The sequence below is a fragment of the Motacilla alba genome, chromosome 6, assembly GCF_015832195.1.
Source record: "Motacilla alba alba isolate MOTALB_02 chromosome 6, Motacilla_alba_V1.0_pri, whole genome shotgun sequence".
NCBI classification, from domain to species: domain Eukaryota; kingdom Metazoa; phylum Chordata; class Aves; order Passeriformes; family Motacillidae; genus Motacilla; species Motacilla alba.
In genome coordinates this window covers 3,499,115-3,516,798 of record NC_052021.1, presented here as the reverse complement: position 1 = coordinate 3,516,798, position 17,684 = coordinate 3,499,115, and the positions used below count along the sequence as shown (strand labels likewise).

At 53.1% G+C, this 17,684-nt stretch overlaps 1 protein-coding gene across 2 annotated transcripts in view; it reads right to left on the bottom strand.

The window, feature by feature from the left end:
• Positions 1-17,684, bottom strand: part of LOC119702804 (C-type lectin domain family 2 member D-like) — a 603,052-nt gene that overhangs the window by 46,353 nt on the left and 539,015 nt on the right. The window contains exons 2-6 of one of the 2 annotated variants that reach the window (XM_038141429.1): positions 11,628-12,017; positions 11,150-11,248; positions 10,866-11,047; positions 10,565-10,665; positions 10,121-10,474 (exon numbers count right to left, since the gene is read on the bottom strand). In XM_038141429.1, coding sequence (XP_037997357.1) covers positions 10,360-10,474; positions 10,565-10,665; positions 10,866-11,047; positions 11,150-11,248; positions 11,628-12,017 — 887 coding nt within the window. In that variant the 3' untranslated portion in view covers positions 10,121-10,359. Of the gene's footprint in view, positions 1-10,120; positions 10,475-10,564; positions 10,666-10,865; positions 11,048-11,149; positions 11,249-11,627; positions 12,018-17,684 lie in introns of those variants that run through there. The other variant, XM_038141430.1, reaches the window with a different exon arrangement.

The window sequence follows — 17,684 nt, the reverse complement described above, 5'->3', positions numbered from 1 at the left end:
CCCTTCTCTTGTTCCAGCAGGGCTGCTGGGCCTCGGCCCAGGGCTGGCTCATGGTTTCCTGTGGTTTCAGAGCTCCAGGATGAGATCCCTGGGCTCTGTCCAAAGCCTCTCCTGAGCTGAGGCTCCTGTGCTCTTTGCTGACCCTTTTGTGGCACATCCTTGTGGGACAGGGCTGTGAGCTGCTGAGGGCAAGGCTGCTTCTGCTCCGTGGGAACCAGACACAGCCCAGGTATGCTCACAGAAGGGGATTTCCCCCTAATTTAGCCTCCTAAAATGAGGGGAAATGCAGTTCCCCACTTCAAATTCCCTCAACAAAGACCATTCTGGGGTCTTTTGGACATCTTTTCAACTGTGAAGGTCCCTTGAAATGGAGGCTCCCCCTCGGTGGAACTCTTACAGTGGCACATCGAGAGGTTCCTCTCAAGGGAAGCCCTTTCAGACCAGGCACAGCGGTGTTTGCCCTCAGCCTGAACCTGAAGATGATGAAAATGGGGCTCTTCCCCTCACTTCAAACAGCAGCATAAAGAGTTTCGATTTCTATTTAAACATGAAAATCGTGGGAAATGGTGATTCCCTGGCAAGCGAGGCAGCCGAAATGATGAAAAAGGTGTTTTCCTACATCTGAGACCCTTCAAATCACGGGTGCATGGGGATCCTCCCCAGTCCAAACACAACTAGAGACAAGGTTTTCCCCCTCTCCATTTCAATCCCTTTTCTCCTCGTAACCCCCCCTTTTTGGGGGCACTGTGGAGGGACTGGGGGCACTTCCCCCTCCTCACTGGTCACCCCTGGGGCTGCTGCACCTTGCAGAGTGCTGAGCAGCTCCCTCCCAGTTCCCTGCCAGTATCCCTCTTCCTGGCAAGCCCCGGCAGGGATGGGGAGAGCGCTGGGCAGGAGCTGGGAGCACGATTCCTTCCCAGGGCTCCTGAGATCCCTCCCAGTGCTCCTTCTCGGTCACTGCCGCTGCTCCCACTCTCCCTGCCGGTTCCCTCCTGGCATTCCCTGTGCTCCCAGTTCCCTCCCAGTGCTCCCGGGATCTCTCCCAGTGCTCCCAGCGGCAAAGCCCCGGGGCACAGCGTGGTCTGCTCTGGAAGAGGCGAGGCCCGAGCTGCCAGAGGGAAAACCCGGCTGGAAGGTGCCCGGGGCGGTGGCGCCCGGCAGGGCTGGCAGGGAGCGCCGGCTGCGGGGATTTCTCTGCAGTGCCCGCCGGCCTGGAGCCGCCCGGGCGGGGAGCGCGCAGGGAGCTCGGCAGCTGCTCGGGCCGGTGCGCCGAGGGTGCAGGGTGCGCATTTGCTGCTGCTCTCCGAGAAGAAGGCAGAAGAAGTCTTCTTCTTTCTTTCTCTCCCCCCCCCCCGCCCCCCCCTTTTTCCTGTCTCTTTTCTTTCATTCTTTCTCCTCCTAGCTAAGCGCGGACGGGCGTTCTCCCAAGGGAAGCCTGTGGTTAGCAGGTCAAGGTGGTTACAGAGTCTGTGCTTAGTTATTAAAGCTGAGAGCCTGTAGGAAGTCCCCAAAGAGAACAGGAAAAAATACAAAAATATCAAGCAATCACCTAGTGTTTGCTTTGTTTTTCTCCTCCATTTTACCACTTCCTGCAGTCTTCTCTCTTTCTCTGTGAGTTGCAGTGTTATGTTGGAGCAATGTATCAGCTGGCTCTCACGATTGAGAGGCAGGTGTCAGTGGATGTTAGCTGTACAGTTGTGGGAACCCAGGACATCCCTCCGGGTGCCCTGGATGGCCAGAGCCGCTGGCAGGGGGCTCTGAGACCCTGGCCTGCAGCCAAAGACACACGTGGGGTTTGGATCTTAGCCCCTGGAGCAAATTACCAACTCTGTGTGAAGAATCACAAGCCACACACACAAGTTTAGGTGTTGTAGTAGAAGTAGTCACCAAGTGAAAGGAAGGGTTTTTGAGTGCTGTACAGGGGGGTTTAAGCCTTGTACGCAGGGGTCCAAGTTTTGTACATGGGGGTCAGGGGTTCTAAGATGGAGGGATTTGGGTGTGCCCTGTCCTCCTCCTTTCTCCTTCCCAGCCTCCATGTCTTTGGTGATGTTGGCACTCACAGATTGGTTTAGAGTAGAAAGTCACCATTCAATATAGATGATTTGCATTGGGGAAAAAGTATAAACATGTAACACGTAATGTGTGATATAAAAGATGGCAGCAGCCCCTGGGAGGGCAGTGTGCCTTTGTCTGAGCTGCTGAACGAGCCGCAGCAGCTCAGGAGAAGAATCTTTAGATAACCAACAATAAACAACCTTGAGACCGGACAACAGACAGCTACCGAGTCTTTCTTTGAAGGCACGGGTTGGAGGAGAGACTTTTCCATCTTTCGGGGTCACCCCAATCCGGGGCTGGAAACCCGACATCTGGCATCCGCTGGGTGGGCTGGAGACCCCGACATACAGTGATGTTATTGCCGTGTTCCCCACGCTGCCCTTTCCCCTCCCCTTGCAGCAGCCCCAGCAGTCGGGGCACGGGGGAAGGGCAGGCTGGGCACTGAGAGGCACGGCCTGGCACCGCCTGCCCTCCCGCCAAGGTCCACGGAAGCATCTTCAGCGATGGGCAGCGAGCACGTCTGCCAGCTGCGAGAGACTTTGGCAGGGCCAGGGTTACCTGTGCCACACCGAGGGTGTGAGAGGGACAGCAGCCCCTTTGGTCACCGAGCTGCGAGGCTGCAAACCACGGGGGGACAGGGCTGGGCTGGGCTGGGGTCCCAGCGCTGTGATTTTTCCTCATTCGGCCCTTTGTTGTAATTTTTGTCAAGGTTTAGAAAACTTTTCTAAAATTTCAAAAGTGAGGGTCGTTTCTCGCACTAATTTTCAATCTGCTCTTGTCGCAGCATACTGTCAGCAGTACTAGAAGGGCATTACTGTAGTCACTTTTTTTTTATTCTCTTTGAGAGGACACAAAGTTGGCAAAGCTTTGCGGAGCTTCTGCTCCTCCCTCCTCTCCCTGGAAAAGCCCAGTCCCACAGTGCAATGTAACACTCTGTTACAGCCTCAGGAAATTTCGTTTGTGTGACTCATCTTGAAAATGTGTCTGAGAAAATATCTGAAATACAATGTTAATTTCTTTAACACTTTTCCTGATATCATTGGTTTCCAGTTGATTTTGATGCTGAAACCATTCAGTGTAGCTGCTCTCCATACAAAGACACCTTTAGACATGTTTACTCCTGCTGCCAGAAGAAGAGAATGTCCAGTAGTTTCTGCAGTTTGTAGTAGCAGTCCTAGGATTTGTGTGCTTCAGTCGTGTTCATCCAGCCACACTTCATGTACAAAGAGAATTGCCAAAAAACAAAGGTTTCAAGTTTGAACTAAAGTGCTTCTATATTTAATGTTCTTTTGTGTATCAGAGAAGATTTGGGCTGAAAAGATGAAAATCTGCCTCTGTTAAAAACAAAGAGAAATTCTTCTTTTCTGGAGCCCTAATTGTACCTCAGATGTCTGTGACTCCGGATTGGTTTTGCCCCCTGAGTGTGAATGCAATTTTCATCACCAGCTGGGCTTTGTTGGAAATGGCATTGGGGACCCACAAGAAAAGTTCCTCCTTTTAGTGGCCGAGACCATGGTGAGGTTTTGAGCATGTGCTTCTCTCAGGTGGGATCTGGTGGCCCTGAGGTGGCCTTGTCTCCCCGGAGATTTCATGCCCTGAGGCAGCAAAGGCTGACGGAAGGTGCTTGATGCTCTCCTGTCCCATGGGGAGGAGCAGCAAACAGCAGAGCTGGAAGCACCTTCTCCATTCCCGGATTCTCCTGCCAGCAGATCCCTTGGCTCTCTCCGGCTCCAGAAGTCACTTTTCCTTTGGATGGATGGCCTGAAGGCCCCCAGGTGCTGCAGGTTAGGGCTGCTTCAGGAATCCTTTTGGCGTGGCAGTGTCCTTCTGCCTAAGAGCTGAATGGGCTGTGCCAACCGCAGAGCAAGAGCGGGCTGATGGCAACAGAGCTAAAGGCTTGGAGAGAGAACCCAGAGAACAGACTGGAACCGCCAGAGCGGGTGAGAGACAACCAGAGATTGAAGATGGCCCAAAAGTGGAGTCGAGCTTCCACCAGCTTGAAGATTGTTTAACTAACACTTTGGCAGGGAGTTTGAACTGTATCATTTGAAGAAATGTGCCCCCTATGGACAGAGTGACAGAACCTTCCTCTGTCCCTCAAAAAAGAAAGAGCTCAGAACTTTCTCCCGGTGATCAGGTAGAAAAGTCACTGAGAGGACCTTGGGGACTTCATCTCAAGTTTGGGGACAGCTAATTTGCCATAAGCCAAAAGGTCCCGCCTGGGCCATTGAGTAGAAAAGCACAGAACAAAGAAGCCAAATCGCTTTTGTGAGGTGTCTTTACCAGGAGCACAAGCTTGTGGCACCAGGATCGCTTTGAGTTTGTTGTTTTGCCTTTATTAAACCTTTTTTGTTCCTGACGCTGTCACATCAGCCTCCTGCTCCTTTTATGCCTCCCGATGAAAGCTGAGCTATTCTGGGGTGTAGCGTTGGGGTGGTGAGAGCTCATCAGATCAGCTCAAAACCCCCCGGGCAAAATGCTACATTGTGGCGCCCGAACAGGGACAGGTTTTTCTCATATTGAGAGGAACAGTCTGGGAATATTTTGACTGCCCTCAGTCAAAATTAGGCAATTTTCCTTGGTATTTGCATTTTTGGAGAAGCCGGCCTGCACCTGGTTTTTGTTGTGAAAAGAAAACCCAGGAAAAGGGGTGTGAGTTCTGAGGGAGACTCTCACCAAAGCCTCCGGCCGGTGAAAGGAGGCTGGAACCAGACACGGGGACCGAGTTTGTCGGCAACGCCTGAGAGGAATGCCCGTCTGCCAAGCGGGCATAGGGTACGAAATCGGCTCTGGGATATACCACGGGGACAACTGAGAACGACCTCGGTGAGTGAAATATGAAAACACAGTTGTCATTAGTTGAGCAGGAAATTAATTTTTATTTGAACTATAAGCTAGAAATTCAAGCTGTGATGTTTGAGAAGAAACAGCTCAAAAAGCTGATTAGATGGGTTTTCCAGGAGTTTCCAGAGGTAGAGGAGTCTCAAAGGCTCACTCCAGTATTCTGGGACAGAGTGGGATTGAAATTATATAATATGCAAAAGAATAAGAAGTCCAGCTTAAGCTGCATCCAGTATTCAGGACGGTGTTACAACTTGTCACTGATTTATCTGAGAAAGAGGCGAGAGACGCCCAGGGGCGGGAGAGCAGACACAGCAGCCAGCAGCAGCAGAGGACCAAGCATCAATGCAGAAGACAACAGATCAGGACATCTCAGCAGTGGAGAAAGCAGGACTAACAGTAGCAAAGGAAAAAATACAGACATTTCCTCCTTGGAAACATTTAGGATACAGGATCACAGAACAAACAGTAACTCCACAGCCACTCCAGCTAAGGACAAATCCAAGGACACTGAATGAAGTACAGCAGCTAGTAGGGACTCTGAACTGACTTCGTCCACTACTAGGCATTACAAATCAGGACTTAGATCCTCTGTCAGATTTATTGAAAGGAGACACAGCTTTAAACTCACCCCGAGAATTCAACAAAGAAGCCCAACATGCCTTAGACAAAGTGATGAGAGCCGTCCAGTCACGCCAGGCTCACCGATATAACCCTAACTTGTCTTTTTTGTTTGCAGTTTTAGGAGAGAATCCACAGCTTCACAGTTTAATATTCCAGTGGGATCTAGAGAAGAAGGACCACCTGATAATCTTAGAGTGGGTCTTCCTATCTCGTCACCTGGGTAAAACTACAACAACTTGCCCTGAAATTATTTCACAATTGATTATCAAAGCTAGATCTCGAATGCTTTCCCTTGCAGGAGAAGATTTTGCAGGAATCTTCCTCCCTGTCAAATCCAGTTATTTGGAATGGTTAATTCAATATTCAGAACTCATGAAACTTGCTTTAGAAAATTTCACAGGGAAAATTTCAGTCAGTTGTCCCAAGCATGAGCTATTAAGTTCATCATTAAAATTGATTCATAAGCCTTTAAGAAGCCATGCACCCTTAGAGGCTATCACATTTTTTACAGATGGTTCTGGGAAGTCTAAAAAATCTGTGATTGCCTGGCAAAATCCAGACACAAAACAATGGGAATCAGATATTGAGGAAGTAGTTGGTTCTGCACAGATTGCAGAATTAGCAGCTGTTGTACATGTATTCTCAAAATTCACATTTCCATTTAATTTAGTAACAGATTCCATTTATGTTGCAGGTGTAGTGGAGAGAGCAGAAGGATCTCTGCTGAAGGAAGTTTCAAATGCTCAGCTATACAGTCTGCTCAAAAAACTAATCCTATTTCTTTCAATTGGACAGGAACCTTATTTTGTCCTAGCAGAAGACAATGCCATGGCTGATCTGCTAGCCATGCCAATCCAGCACATGCTCCCTAATGTCATTGAACAAGCCAGAATGAGCCATGCCTTTTACCATCAAAATGCACCTGCTCTAGTAAGAATGTTTAACATCTCTCAGAATCAGGCCAAAGCAATTGTTCAGTCATGTCCAGATTGCCAGAAATTGGCCATACCAGCAAATGCAACAGGAGTTAACCCTCGAGGCTTAAACAGCCTGCAGAGATGGCAAATGGACACCACTCAATATCAGTCATTTGGACGATTCAAACACATACATGTATCAATAGACACATTCTCAGGAGCATTTTTTGCTTCTGCACACCAAGGAGAAAAAAGCAGAGAGGTGATCAAACATTTCTTACAAGCATTTGCATCCCTAGGTGTTCCTCAGGAAGTCAAAACGGACAATGGACCAGCCTACATCTCTAACAAACTGCAGGAATTTTTCAGAACTTGGGGTGTCAAGCATACCACAGGTATTCCACACTCTTCCACAGGTCAATCTATTGTAGAAAGAGCACACAGGTCACTAAAAATGATTCTTGAAAGACAAAAAGGAGGGACAGAAGTGCTTTCTACAATACAGAGGCTGAATAAAGCTATATATGTTTTTAACTTTTTAAATAATTCTTTTATGGAGCAGGTACCGCCAATATTCAGACATTTCAGCAACACCAGCCAAGCAAAGCTCAAGGAAAGGCCACCAGTCTTCATCAAGGATTCAGAGACAGGACAGATTTCAGGATCCTATCCTCTTGTGACTTGGGGACGGGGGTTTGCATGTGTCTCTACAAACACAGGTCTTCGGTGGATCCCTGCAAAGAATGTCAAGCCCCAGGTGCAGCCGATCCAAGAGCAGCAGACAACACCAGAAGCAGAATGCACAGACAACTGAGAGACTGCTGGAAGCAAAGACTGTTTTTTAAGTTTGCACATGTTAAAATTGTTTACAAGAGAGTTTTGCACTGAAAAAGTTCTGTAATTGTTGTTACAGTGTTAAAAAAGATGTTAACCTACCTCTATGTGCAAATCATACACAGCCAGGAATTTGAAGTTTACCTGGGAAAAACACTTGACCAAAGTTGAAACAGAAGATTAGGACCAAATTTAAAAAATTATTGGCATAACTACAAATTACTGACGAGAATGAGAATTTTCAATTCACATTTCCTCCTCTTTCTTTTAAATGAAAACAAGAGGTGAGGTGTAGGAATGTGCCCCCTATGGACAGAGTGACAGAACCTTCCTCTGTCCCCCAAAAGGAAAGAGCCAGAACTTTCTCCCAGTGATTAGGTAGAAAAGTCACTGATAGGACCTTGGGGACTTCAAGTTTGGGGACAGCTAATTGGCCATAAGCCAAAAGGTCCCACCTGGGCCATTGAGTAGAAAAGCACAGAACAAAGAAGCCAAATCGCTTTTGTGAGGTGTCTTTACCAGGAGCACAAGCTTGTGGCACCTGGATCGCTTTGAGTTTGTTGTTTTGCCTTTTTTAAACCTTTTTTGTTCCTGACGCTGTCACATCAGCCTCCTGCTCCTTTTATGCCTCCCAATGAAAGCTGAGCTATTCTGGGGTGTAGTGTTGGGGTGTTGAGAGCTCATCAGATCAGCTCGAAACCCCCCGGGCAAAACGCTACACTGGCTCTCTGTGTACACTCTGTTTTTGTAAGGAGAAGAATTTGCCTCTACATATAAGTTTGCCAAAAGATGGATGTAAAGTTGCGTACAGTGATTTCCATCAAATTTAGCAGTGTTTATGTTTCCACTAAATCCCCACAAACAGGGGTATCTGCAATGGCTGTGACCCACTGCAGCTCTAACCCACGTTCCCTGGAACCTGCTGCCACCAGAGCGGGGAGCTGGGCCAAGTGCTGAACCTCTCTGGGGCTGCAGGGCTTCCTGGGCCACGCAGCTCCCTCGTGCCAGCAGCGGTGGGTGACTGCTTGAACACTCAGTTACCCTTTCAGATAATGAACCATTTGAGGCTGGGCTATGGACACTGCCTGCAGTGTTAACCCCTCAGTGGGGAGGTCCCTTGCAGGTGCTGCTCAGCACTGAATGGGCTGTGCCAGCCACAGAGCGAGAGCGGAGACACGGCAACAGAGTTAAAGGCTGGAGAAAGAACCCAAAGGATAGACTGGAACAGCCAGAGCGGGTCAGAGACAACCAAAGAAGCTCAAAGGTTTCCCAAAAGCGGAGCCCAGCTTCCAGCCAGCTTGAAGATTGTTTTACCTAACACTTTAGGTGGGGAGTTTGAGCTATATCATTTATTGGTGTAATTGTGCTGTTGTAATAGATGAGAATCACAAGCATCTGTGGAGGGGAAGTACACAGGGAACCATCAGAGGCATTGGGGTGGTTCCCTTGAGGACCAACAAGCAGAGTGAAACAAGAACTAGAGGGCAAGACCAGGTTGGGCCCTGTGTTCAGCACCGAGAAGATTCCACAGCCCTGCTGCGGGCAGCAAGCCCGTGGGCACGGTGAGGTGGGGGCAAGAAAGCCACCCCAGAGCTCTGTCATTCCTCAGCTGTCTTTTAATGCAACAGGAACCAGAAGGCAAGACTGAGCTGGCCGCTGTACTCACCACTAAGATCCACCTGCTACGAGTTAAGAGACAGATATTCCATGTAAGTTAGGAGAAGTTTTGTAGATGTGCAGTGCTGTGACTGTAATGTGTCCCCCCAGAGTCCCCTGTCCCTCCCCTTGCAGCAGCCTCAGCAGTCAGGGCATTTGGGCAGGGCCGGCTCAGTGCCAGCAGGGCCACAGGACAGCACCTGAGCTGCAGTCAAGGTGTCAGGAAGTGATCTCCAGCAGGGCAGGGCACAGGAGGAGCTGACTGACCAAACTTTGGGAGGGGCTGGGGGCATAAAAGGCAGAGCATCCACTTTGCAAACGCGCACGAGGCCGACAGTCCCAGAGACCTTCAGTGCTGTTAATTTTCCTTATTCAGTCCCTTGTTCTATTTTTTGTTAAGGTTTAATAAACTTGTAAAATTTTAAAACTGAAGGTCATTCCTCACATCTTCCAAGGAGAGGCCAAAAGTCTCACCTTCAGGCCAGTCTGTGATGATTCCCAAGAGCCCAGGGCGATTTGGATTCCCCAGTCTAGCTTGCTGTATAATGTTATAAATAACAAATATAGGTATTGGCTTTGGCATTTATGTACTAACTTTTGCTTTGCAATTTCTTATTGATCACAAAAATCCTGATAGTGCAGTTAGTAATTACTGCTTTTGATACAGTATAACCTGTCAGTTTATGTATGCACTGTATAGACTTTATAAATAGTGTAGTCATAGATACTATCTTAGACTGTAGCACAACAGAGACTGTGAAATCTTGGAATGATTTCTTCATGTAACCAACTCAGAAAATGGTGTAAAAGAATTAAGTAATTTCCCACATTCGAGGATTTTCTCATCAGAAAGACAAGATAATGGAAAAAAAATCAGAGCATGAAAAAACAATATTTTATGGACCCTCGTTATGAGGGAGTGAAAATACAAAAAGAGAACCACAAGAAAAAAAGAAAATATATTAGTTTATTGTACAAAATAGCCTAACGCAAGTCATAACTTAAAAACTAGCAAAACATGATAGAAATTCACCGTTACACTTGAATTATTAAAAACTTGATAAACATGCATGCTCCATGTCACTGCACACAGAATATCATTCAAGTTACCCATGGAAAAAAGGCAAGTATCCCAGGATGGGATTTTAAGGCTTAACAGAGTCTTATAAAAAGCGTAAATTGTGAGCTGTGTCTCTCACACATAATGAGGGCACTGCACTCCCTGCAGGCAGCATGGGTGGCAGGATGGATTGCAGAGACGTTTCCTTTGCAGCCCCAGCCCAGCGCTGGCTCTGGGCATGGACAGGCACTGAGGTGACCCTGAGAGGCAGTGCAAGGCACAGGGTGCAGCTGAGGAAGGACAGCCCTGGGCTGGGCTGACAGGGGAAGCTGGCACTGCCCAGCGTGGAGAAGGTCCTTTCTGCAGCCCCCGTCACAGGGGAGCTTGGGCCTTGCTGCAGAGATACAGCAGCTCATATGAGCAGTTCTCACTCCTCAAAGAATTGTCAGCCAGGTACGCGCACTCAGCATCGCCAAAGACAGGAACCCTGCAGGGAGGAGCAGAGGCAGCGCTGGCTGCCAGGGGAACACCTTGTGCCCCTGTCCGGCCAGGCCCTGCCCGGCTCCCCGGCACTCACCGGGAGCTGTAGCTGCTGCCGTCCCCCCAGTGCAGGCGCTGGCCCCGTCTGCGCAGCCCGAGCCAGTAATCGCCGTTCCCGCGGAGGCGGAAGAGCAAATCCTGCCCGGGAGAGAGGAGTGGCAGCTGCCCCGGCCCCTCGGGGGGACACGTGCCCGGGGCTGCCCCCGCACGCCGGGGCTCCTTCCCTGCAAGGCCCCGGCCCGGGGCTGCACCCCCAGCCCTACGAGCCCCGAGCCCGGCCCAGGAGCACCCCCAGGCTGCCCTCAGCCAGCCCGCACCGCCCGCAGCCCCTCACTCACCATGGCCCCCTCATCCTTGGCAATGGCCAGGGAGGCGTTCAGCTCGGAGCAGCGTTCCTGACCCTGCTCCCAGGTGCCGTAATCCCTTGAGAAGCCGTAGCAGACCCCGTTGAAGCCAACCCAGCCAGGGGGACAGCCCAGAACACACTGTGGAGTGGCAGCTGTCACTGGAGCCTGCGGTGCTGCAGGGGCAAGAGGAGAAGGTCTGAGCATTGCCCTGTGCAGGGAGCAGGGAGCCCGCTCTGCCCCGAGGGGCTGGGCCCAGGCTGCTGCCCCTGCCTTACCTGCCAGCACAGCCAAGGCCACCAGCAGAGCCAGCAGCAGCAGCAGGAGCAGCAGGATCAGCAGCGCCGTGCCCTCGGGATGGCGCCTGAGCCGTTCACCTGGAGCAGGAAAGAGCTGCTGGCTGCCAGAAGCAGAGCCGGCCCTGCAATCTGCTCAGCCCCTGCCCAGGGAGCACAGCAGGGAGCCCTCAGCCAGTGTGGCCCTCGCTCAGCTGGCAGCCAGAGAGCCCAGAGCCTGGGCACGGCCAGGGACACAGCTCTGGCCACAGCCAGGGACACAGCTGAGGGCACAGGCTGCAGCAGGAGAGCTGCACAGCCTTGGGGGCAGCTGGGGCTCTTGCTGCCAGCCACTGATGGGGCCCAGCAGAGCACCAGGCCTCGTCCACACCTCGGGAAACAGCCACACACCTGCCAGCCCTGCCCTTGGGAGGGGACACTGGCGCCTCCCTAGAGGTCACAGGGGTGGCCCTGCACTCACCCAGGAATCTTCTGAGGTCCCTTTTGTGTTTGTTGCCGGTTGCTGATGTGCCCTGGGCAGCCAGGGGCTCCCTCACACTCCCATCCCTGGTGCAGAATCCACTCTCCACATCTTCACTCACTGCACGCTCACAAGGGGCATCCCCCTGCTTGTGCTGAGTGGCTTCTTGTGCCCCAGGCAAGAGTGGAACCCCGGCTGCCGGTCCGTCCTGGAGATGCTGGGGCTCCTTCCCAACTCCAGGAGTAGAGCAGCATTCACTCTCCTCCAGCTCACAGTCAGAATCACTCTCCTTGGAACAATCAGCACCTTGCTGCCGACACATCAGGAGCGCCGGCAAAGCCTTTGGGAGCTCGGCCTCGGGAGCAGCTTTACAGCGGCGCTGGTGGCACCCTGCAAGGGACACGATGAGCGGTCAGTGCTGCTGCGGGCCCTGCGGGAGCCCGAGGCTCGGCAGGGCGGTGGCAGCTCCGGCTGCGCTGTCCCCGCTGCCCAGAGTTGCGGCAGCAGCAGCGGCGGAGCCAAGCGCAGCCTCCGGGAGCTCGGCGGTGCCCGCAGCCCCGGCCCCTGGGGCTCTGCAGCCGCTGCAGCCCCCAGCTCCGTGCCGGGACAGGCGCTGACAGCGCCTGCGAGCTGCCGCCTGCTGCTGGCCCAGGGCAGCTGCGGCTCGGAGTCCGCCTGCCCAGGGCCGAGAAGCAGCAGCCCCGGGCTGCTGACCATCGTGCCCCGCATTCCCTGCCCCGCCGCCTTGCAGCGCGGCCACCCCGGGCTCCCTGCCTGAGAACTCCCTGAAGGGTGGATGGGGTCCGGTGGGGTTGGTCCCTTTCTCCAGATAGCAACTGACAGCACAAGAGGACCCAGTGTTAAGCTGCACCAAGGGAAATAGAGGTTGGATATTAGGAAAAAAGGTTTTTACACAAAGGGTGATAAAGTACTGTTGTCGCAGCCCCCCAGCTGCATAATGGTTAGCATTGACTCCATGATTAACAAAAGTTGAGCAGTCACTTTATAATTCTACACTCATTAAGAAACCCATCACCCTTACAGTCAGTCACCATACAGGTGGACCTAACTGGTCCTCCAGTACAAACACTATCACCACTAGCTAATTATGAAACCACCTTTTGGTAAACAAACCTCCATAACACATTCCACATGTTCAAAACAACAGGTGCAGCAAGTCAAGATAAGAAGTGCTTGTCATTCTTTTCTCTGATCTTCTCCCAGCCTAGCCCAGGACAATGCCCAGGAAAGTTATGTGTTGCTCTCTGTGGCCAGAGAGCTGCTGCCACCAAGCACTGGAGTGGTCTGCCCGGGGAGGTGGAGGAGTCACTATCCTTGGAAGTGTTTAAAAACAGACTGGATGTGGCACTGAGTGCCGTGGTTTAGTTGAGGCGTCAGGGCTGGGTTGGACTCGAGGATCTTGGAGGTCTCTTGCAACCCAAGCCAGTGATTCTGTGACTGTGTGACCGCGGGCAGCCGCTGCCTCGGCGGCCTCAGCGCAGGGGGGACACGGGGGCACCGGCACAAGGAACTCGCCAGAGCCCCCCCGCCCCTCACCGCGGCCCCTCCGCCCGCAGCGAGCCCCGAGCTGGGGCAGCGCCGACCGCGGGTCCCACCTGGGCTGGAGCCGCTCCGAGCTCCGCCGCCGCCTCGCCGGGCTCCGGGTGCCGCCGCCGCCCCGCAATGACACGAACACGGGGTTCGCCGCCGCTCCCATCCCGGCCAGACTCCGCGGGCACTCGGGCTCACTCCAGCTGCTGCCACAGCACAGAGCCGGCGAGCACTGGAGCTCACTCCAGCCGGTGCCGCAGCTCCGAGCCGCTGTGGGAGCGGCTTTTGCCGGTTTGCCCAATCCCGCGCGGGGAAGCAGCGAGGGCCGGGCAGGAGAGGGGGGACGGGAGCAGCGAGCGAGGGGCAGCGCCGGGCAGGGAAATCCCCGGGGTGGTTACGCTCTCTTGTACCGAAGTGACTTCCGGCGCCATTGTGGCAGAGTCAGGGGCATATTCAGAAAAAGGAACGCGAAAGAAGTCAGGTCACTCCTGTCCTGCAAAAACCTTGGTAATAAAAAGCGCCCCACTCTGTTTGCGCTGGTCGAGAACGGCAGCCCCGGGGAAGCTGCTTCTGGGGCTCTCAGCAGTGCATTATCCCAGGGATTCTTGGGGTGAGTTGGGCCGGGCCAGGCCAGGTGCCCGGGGCCAGCAGAAGCGCTCTGAGCCTCTCCTCTTCCCCCCGGCCCGGCCACCTCCTGGCGGCCCCAGACCCGGCCTGCGAGCTGCCGCCTGCTGCTGGCCCAGGGCAGCTGCGGCTCGGAGTCCACCTGCCCAGGGCCGAGAAGCAGCAGCCCCGGGCTGCTGACCATCGTGCCCCGCATTCCCTGGCCCGGCAGCGCTTTGGGCTCCGAGGCGCGTTCAGGTTCGTGCCGTGCCAGCCCCGAGCCGGGCACGGACACCTCCCGCCCGCCCGAGCAGCGGCCCGGAGCCCGCTGCCGCACGGCCGGGAAGTGTCCCGGGCACGGAGCAGCCGCCTCCGTCCCAGCGAGAGCAGCCGGCGGGAGCCATCGCTGCCGCGGCACCGGCTCGGCCCCGGCCATCCGGGCACGGGGGACACCGCGGGCAGCCGCTGCCTCGGCGGCCTCAGCGCAGGGGGGACACGGGGGCACCGGCACAAGGAACTCGCCAGAACCCCCCCGCCCCTCACCGCGGCCCCTCCGCCCGCAGCGAGCCCCGAGCTGGGGCAGCGCCGACCGCGGGTCCCACCTGGGTTGGAGCCGCCGCCGTGCCGGAATGATACGACCGGGAAACCAAATACCGCCGCCCCGGGCCCCGCCGGACTCAGCGCATCCCGGCGCTGCCGCCGCACTTGAATACCGGCGTGGGTGGGGGTGGGGCTTCGTCAGTTGGACCAATCAGCGAGCGGGAAAGCAGCGAATGGCGGCGAGCAGGAGGCGGAGATGAGACCCGGCTCCCCTCTCCCCGCCTCAGTGCTGGTGACGTTACCTCGCTGTTGAGGCGTGGTGCTCCTGCTCCGAGAAAGCCGTGCTGAAAAGAAACTCCGAACGGGCGAACAGCTCATGAAGAAGCGCAGCCCCGGGGAAGCCGCTGCTGGCGCTCTCAGCAGTGAATTATCACAGGGATTCTTGGACCGGGCCAGGCCAGGTGCCCGGGGCCAGCAGAAGCGCTCTGTGCCTCTCCTGCTGCCCCTGGGCGGGCAACAGAACACAGCAGCAAAGGCATTCATTTGCACAGTGGGATTTTAACCATCATGCTCACACCTCAAGGACTTGTAGAAATTGTTCTAATGTCAAGAAATAAGCTTCCAGGATATTTTTCATTTAAGGAAGAGCCTAAGGAAGCCCTCAGCAGCAGGAGATTGGGATAGCTGCAAGGCTGGATTCTGGAGCAGAGGGAGCAGGGTGTGCTCCTCAAAGCCAGACCTTCACCCACAGCAGCCAGAAGGCAGAAAAACAAGGATCCCACAAAGCCTTAAGTGGGGAACGGGTTATCAAGGGTTTTATAAGGAAAGAACAAGGTCTGGGGAACAGGACCTGGAAGGTGAGAGAGGAAGGAAATAGAAGGCAGCTGAGGCCTCTTCAGAATTAAAAGAAAAGAGAAAAGAAGGGAGAAAGAAAGGCAAGGCTGGGACTAAACTCTAACTCAGCTGGGGCTCGGTTTAAAGGTAATAGAGCGAAGCTGTAGAAAGAGCAGACTTCTTTATAGCAGCACAGTACTGGGATAAATTCACTATAGAAACTGAGAAATCTCTATCTGCAGCAGCTCTCTGCAAAGAGGTCAGGCATCCATTCCCTATGGCAAAGCCAGGCTTAGGGAACTGGGCCAGACAATATCCCCAGGTTGATACCAGTCCTATTTTCCAAAAATTGCTCATAAATATAATTTTGCATTAACACAGCAAAGTCTTTTCTGCACTTATCGGGCTTTGAGATGCCTCAGATTGAGATGCAAACCCTGCTCCTACCACTTTGCTGTGCTCAGACTTTCCCCCTTTAGCCAATCTCTTTAGCAAGCAATAGCTCACAGGGAGCCAGCCAGGCCAGGGGCTTTTCCACAGCTTGTTTCAGGCAGAGGGAAGGAGAAAAATGAAGAAAAAGGAGAACAAAAAGGAGGCTGTCCTGGAAAGTGCAGCCTAGCAACCTCCAGACAATGAAACACAAAGCACACAGACAGCTCCCTGCAAGTGGGAGGGTCACAAGCCTCTCCACAGGGCTGCTGGGGAGCAGCTCTTCTCATACATCTCACCACAGCCTCATCCCCAGTGTGGGCTGTTTTCCTCCACAAATTCCATAGGTGTGTGCTTGCGTAGGAAATTGCTAAAGAACTGCATAAAGAATACAGGTGGGAAAGGGGGCATTTCTGCCTTACAGACCAGCTTAGGTGAGCTGGCTTAAAAAATACATATACACACACACATCTGGTCCAAAACCAGGCCTGTAAAAAACATATATTTTAAAAGTTCCAAACCTTTCAAACCCCAAAATTAACTGAGCAGATTTGATTTTTTTCTTCAAATTGTCTGGTTTTTAACCAGTTGGCACAAGCAGCGTTGTATACTCCCCTTGCTCACGGAGCAGGTGATTGGCTGCTATGCAGGAATAGAAATCATCTCCTAAGGAGGCTCATTAGGGTCATTAAAGCTCATTAGGCTCATTCTCATTAGGGTCATTAAAGCTCACTGAACACACCTGGGGCCTCTTGACCCACACAGCCCCAGGAAATCTCTCTCTTCAGGGGTTTTGGAGCCTTTTGAGTGCCGCCAGTACAATCATGTGGGAACTGCTCACTCCCCTCCAGTTTTTCTCAGAGGGAAGGATTGATGGGGCTTGTTGGTAGAGTCAGGGCTTTCCCTGCCACTGCAATGGCAAAAAGGGAGGTGACCAGGCAGGAGAAGATGCTGGGGATGGGGTGGGGGGACTTTTGGAGCTGAAGGTCATTTAGAAGAGAGGGAAATTGAGGTTTGCAGGCTGTGATGCAGCAGCCCCTGTCGCTTCCATCCAGGCGAGTGCAGCCTGGCCACCCTTTGCCAAAGTCCAGCCTGATGTCACAGCTCAGGGTGGCGAGGTCCCCGTGCGCCTCTCTGACCTGGGCACGGTGACCTGGTCACACTGACTGCCCCTGCTCTGCTCTGCCCGTGGGTTCCAGAGCTGCCACACCAGGTCCTGCAGCCAGAATCCTCCCTGGTGATCCAGCAGCCAGGTTCCTTCACTGGACAGAAGTGGGAGATCACATTTCCCTGGGGTGGTACACGAGGGGCTGGAGGAGCGCCCAGGATTCCAGCAGCACTGATTTCAGGAGCATCCATCTGCCCAGAGGTGTCCAAGGTTCCATAAGGCACCTTTCCAAGAGCGTAGCAACCCCAGCTGGATTTGAGAAGAATGCTTCACAAAGCTTTTAACTCCCTCTGGGTTCTTCTGCTTTATTCTTTTTCACAGATTCCCTCAGCGACAGAAGGAAGAAGCAGGTTTGGAGAAAGAAAAACCAGGTTTTCTCCCAGTTTTTCACATCCTAATCCTGGAAAGTCTTGGCAGCCAGACCTAAACAACCAACCTGCCAAAGTTCAGTTCCACTTTGAGCCCTCCTTATCGGCAGGGTTTTTTTTCCACAGGCTATGTCTGTTTGCCTTTCCTCTCCAGGGATTGTATTGAGCTGCAGCCAGCAAACATTCTGGGACCTTACCTTCAGGGCTTAGACCCTCCACAACCACCTCACCCTGAAACACTTCTTTTTTCCCCATGCTGGAGAAAGAACTAAAACTCGCTGTGTTCAGCGACGCTCTGAGAAGTGTGCTTTGCTCTCAGATTGCCCTGCAGAGCACAAGTCCCCCAGAGCCATAACATGGTGTGTGTTGGAAGGATCCTTAAAAATCATCCAGGTCCAATCCCTGCCATGAGCAGGGACACTTTTTACTATCTCAGGCTGCTCCAAGCCTCACTCAGCCTGGCCTTGGACACTTCCAGGGATCCAGGGGCAGCCGCAGCTTCTCTGGGCCATGGGCTTCTCTGCCCATGCCAGGGGTTGAGAAATGGTCTTTAAGGACCCTTCC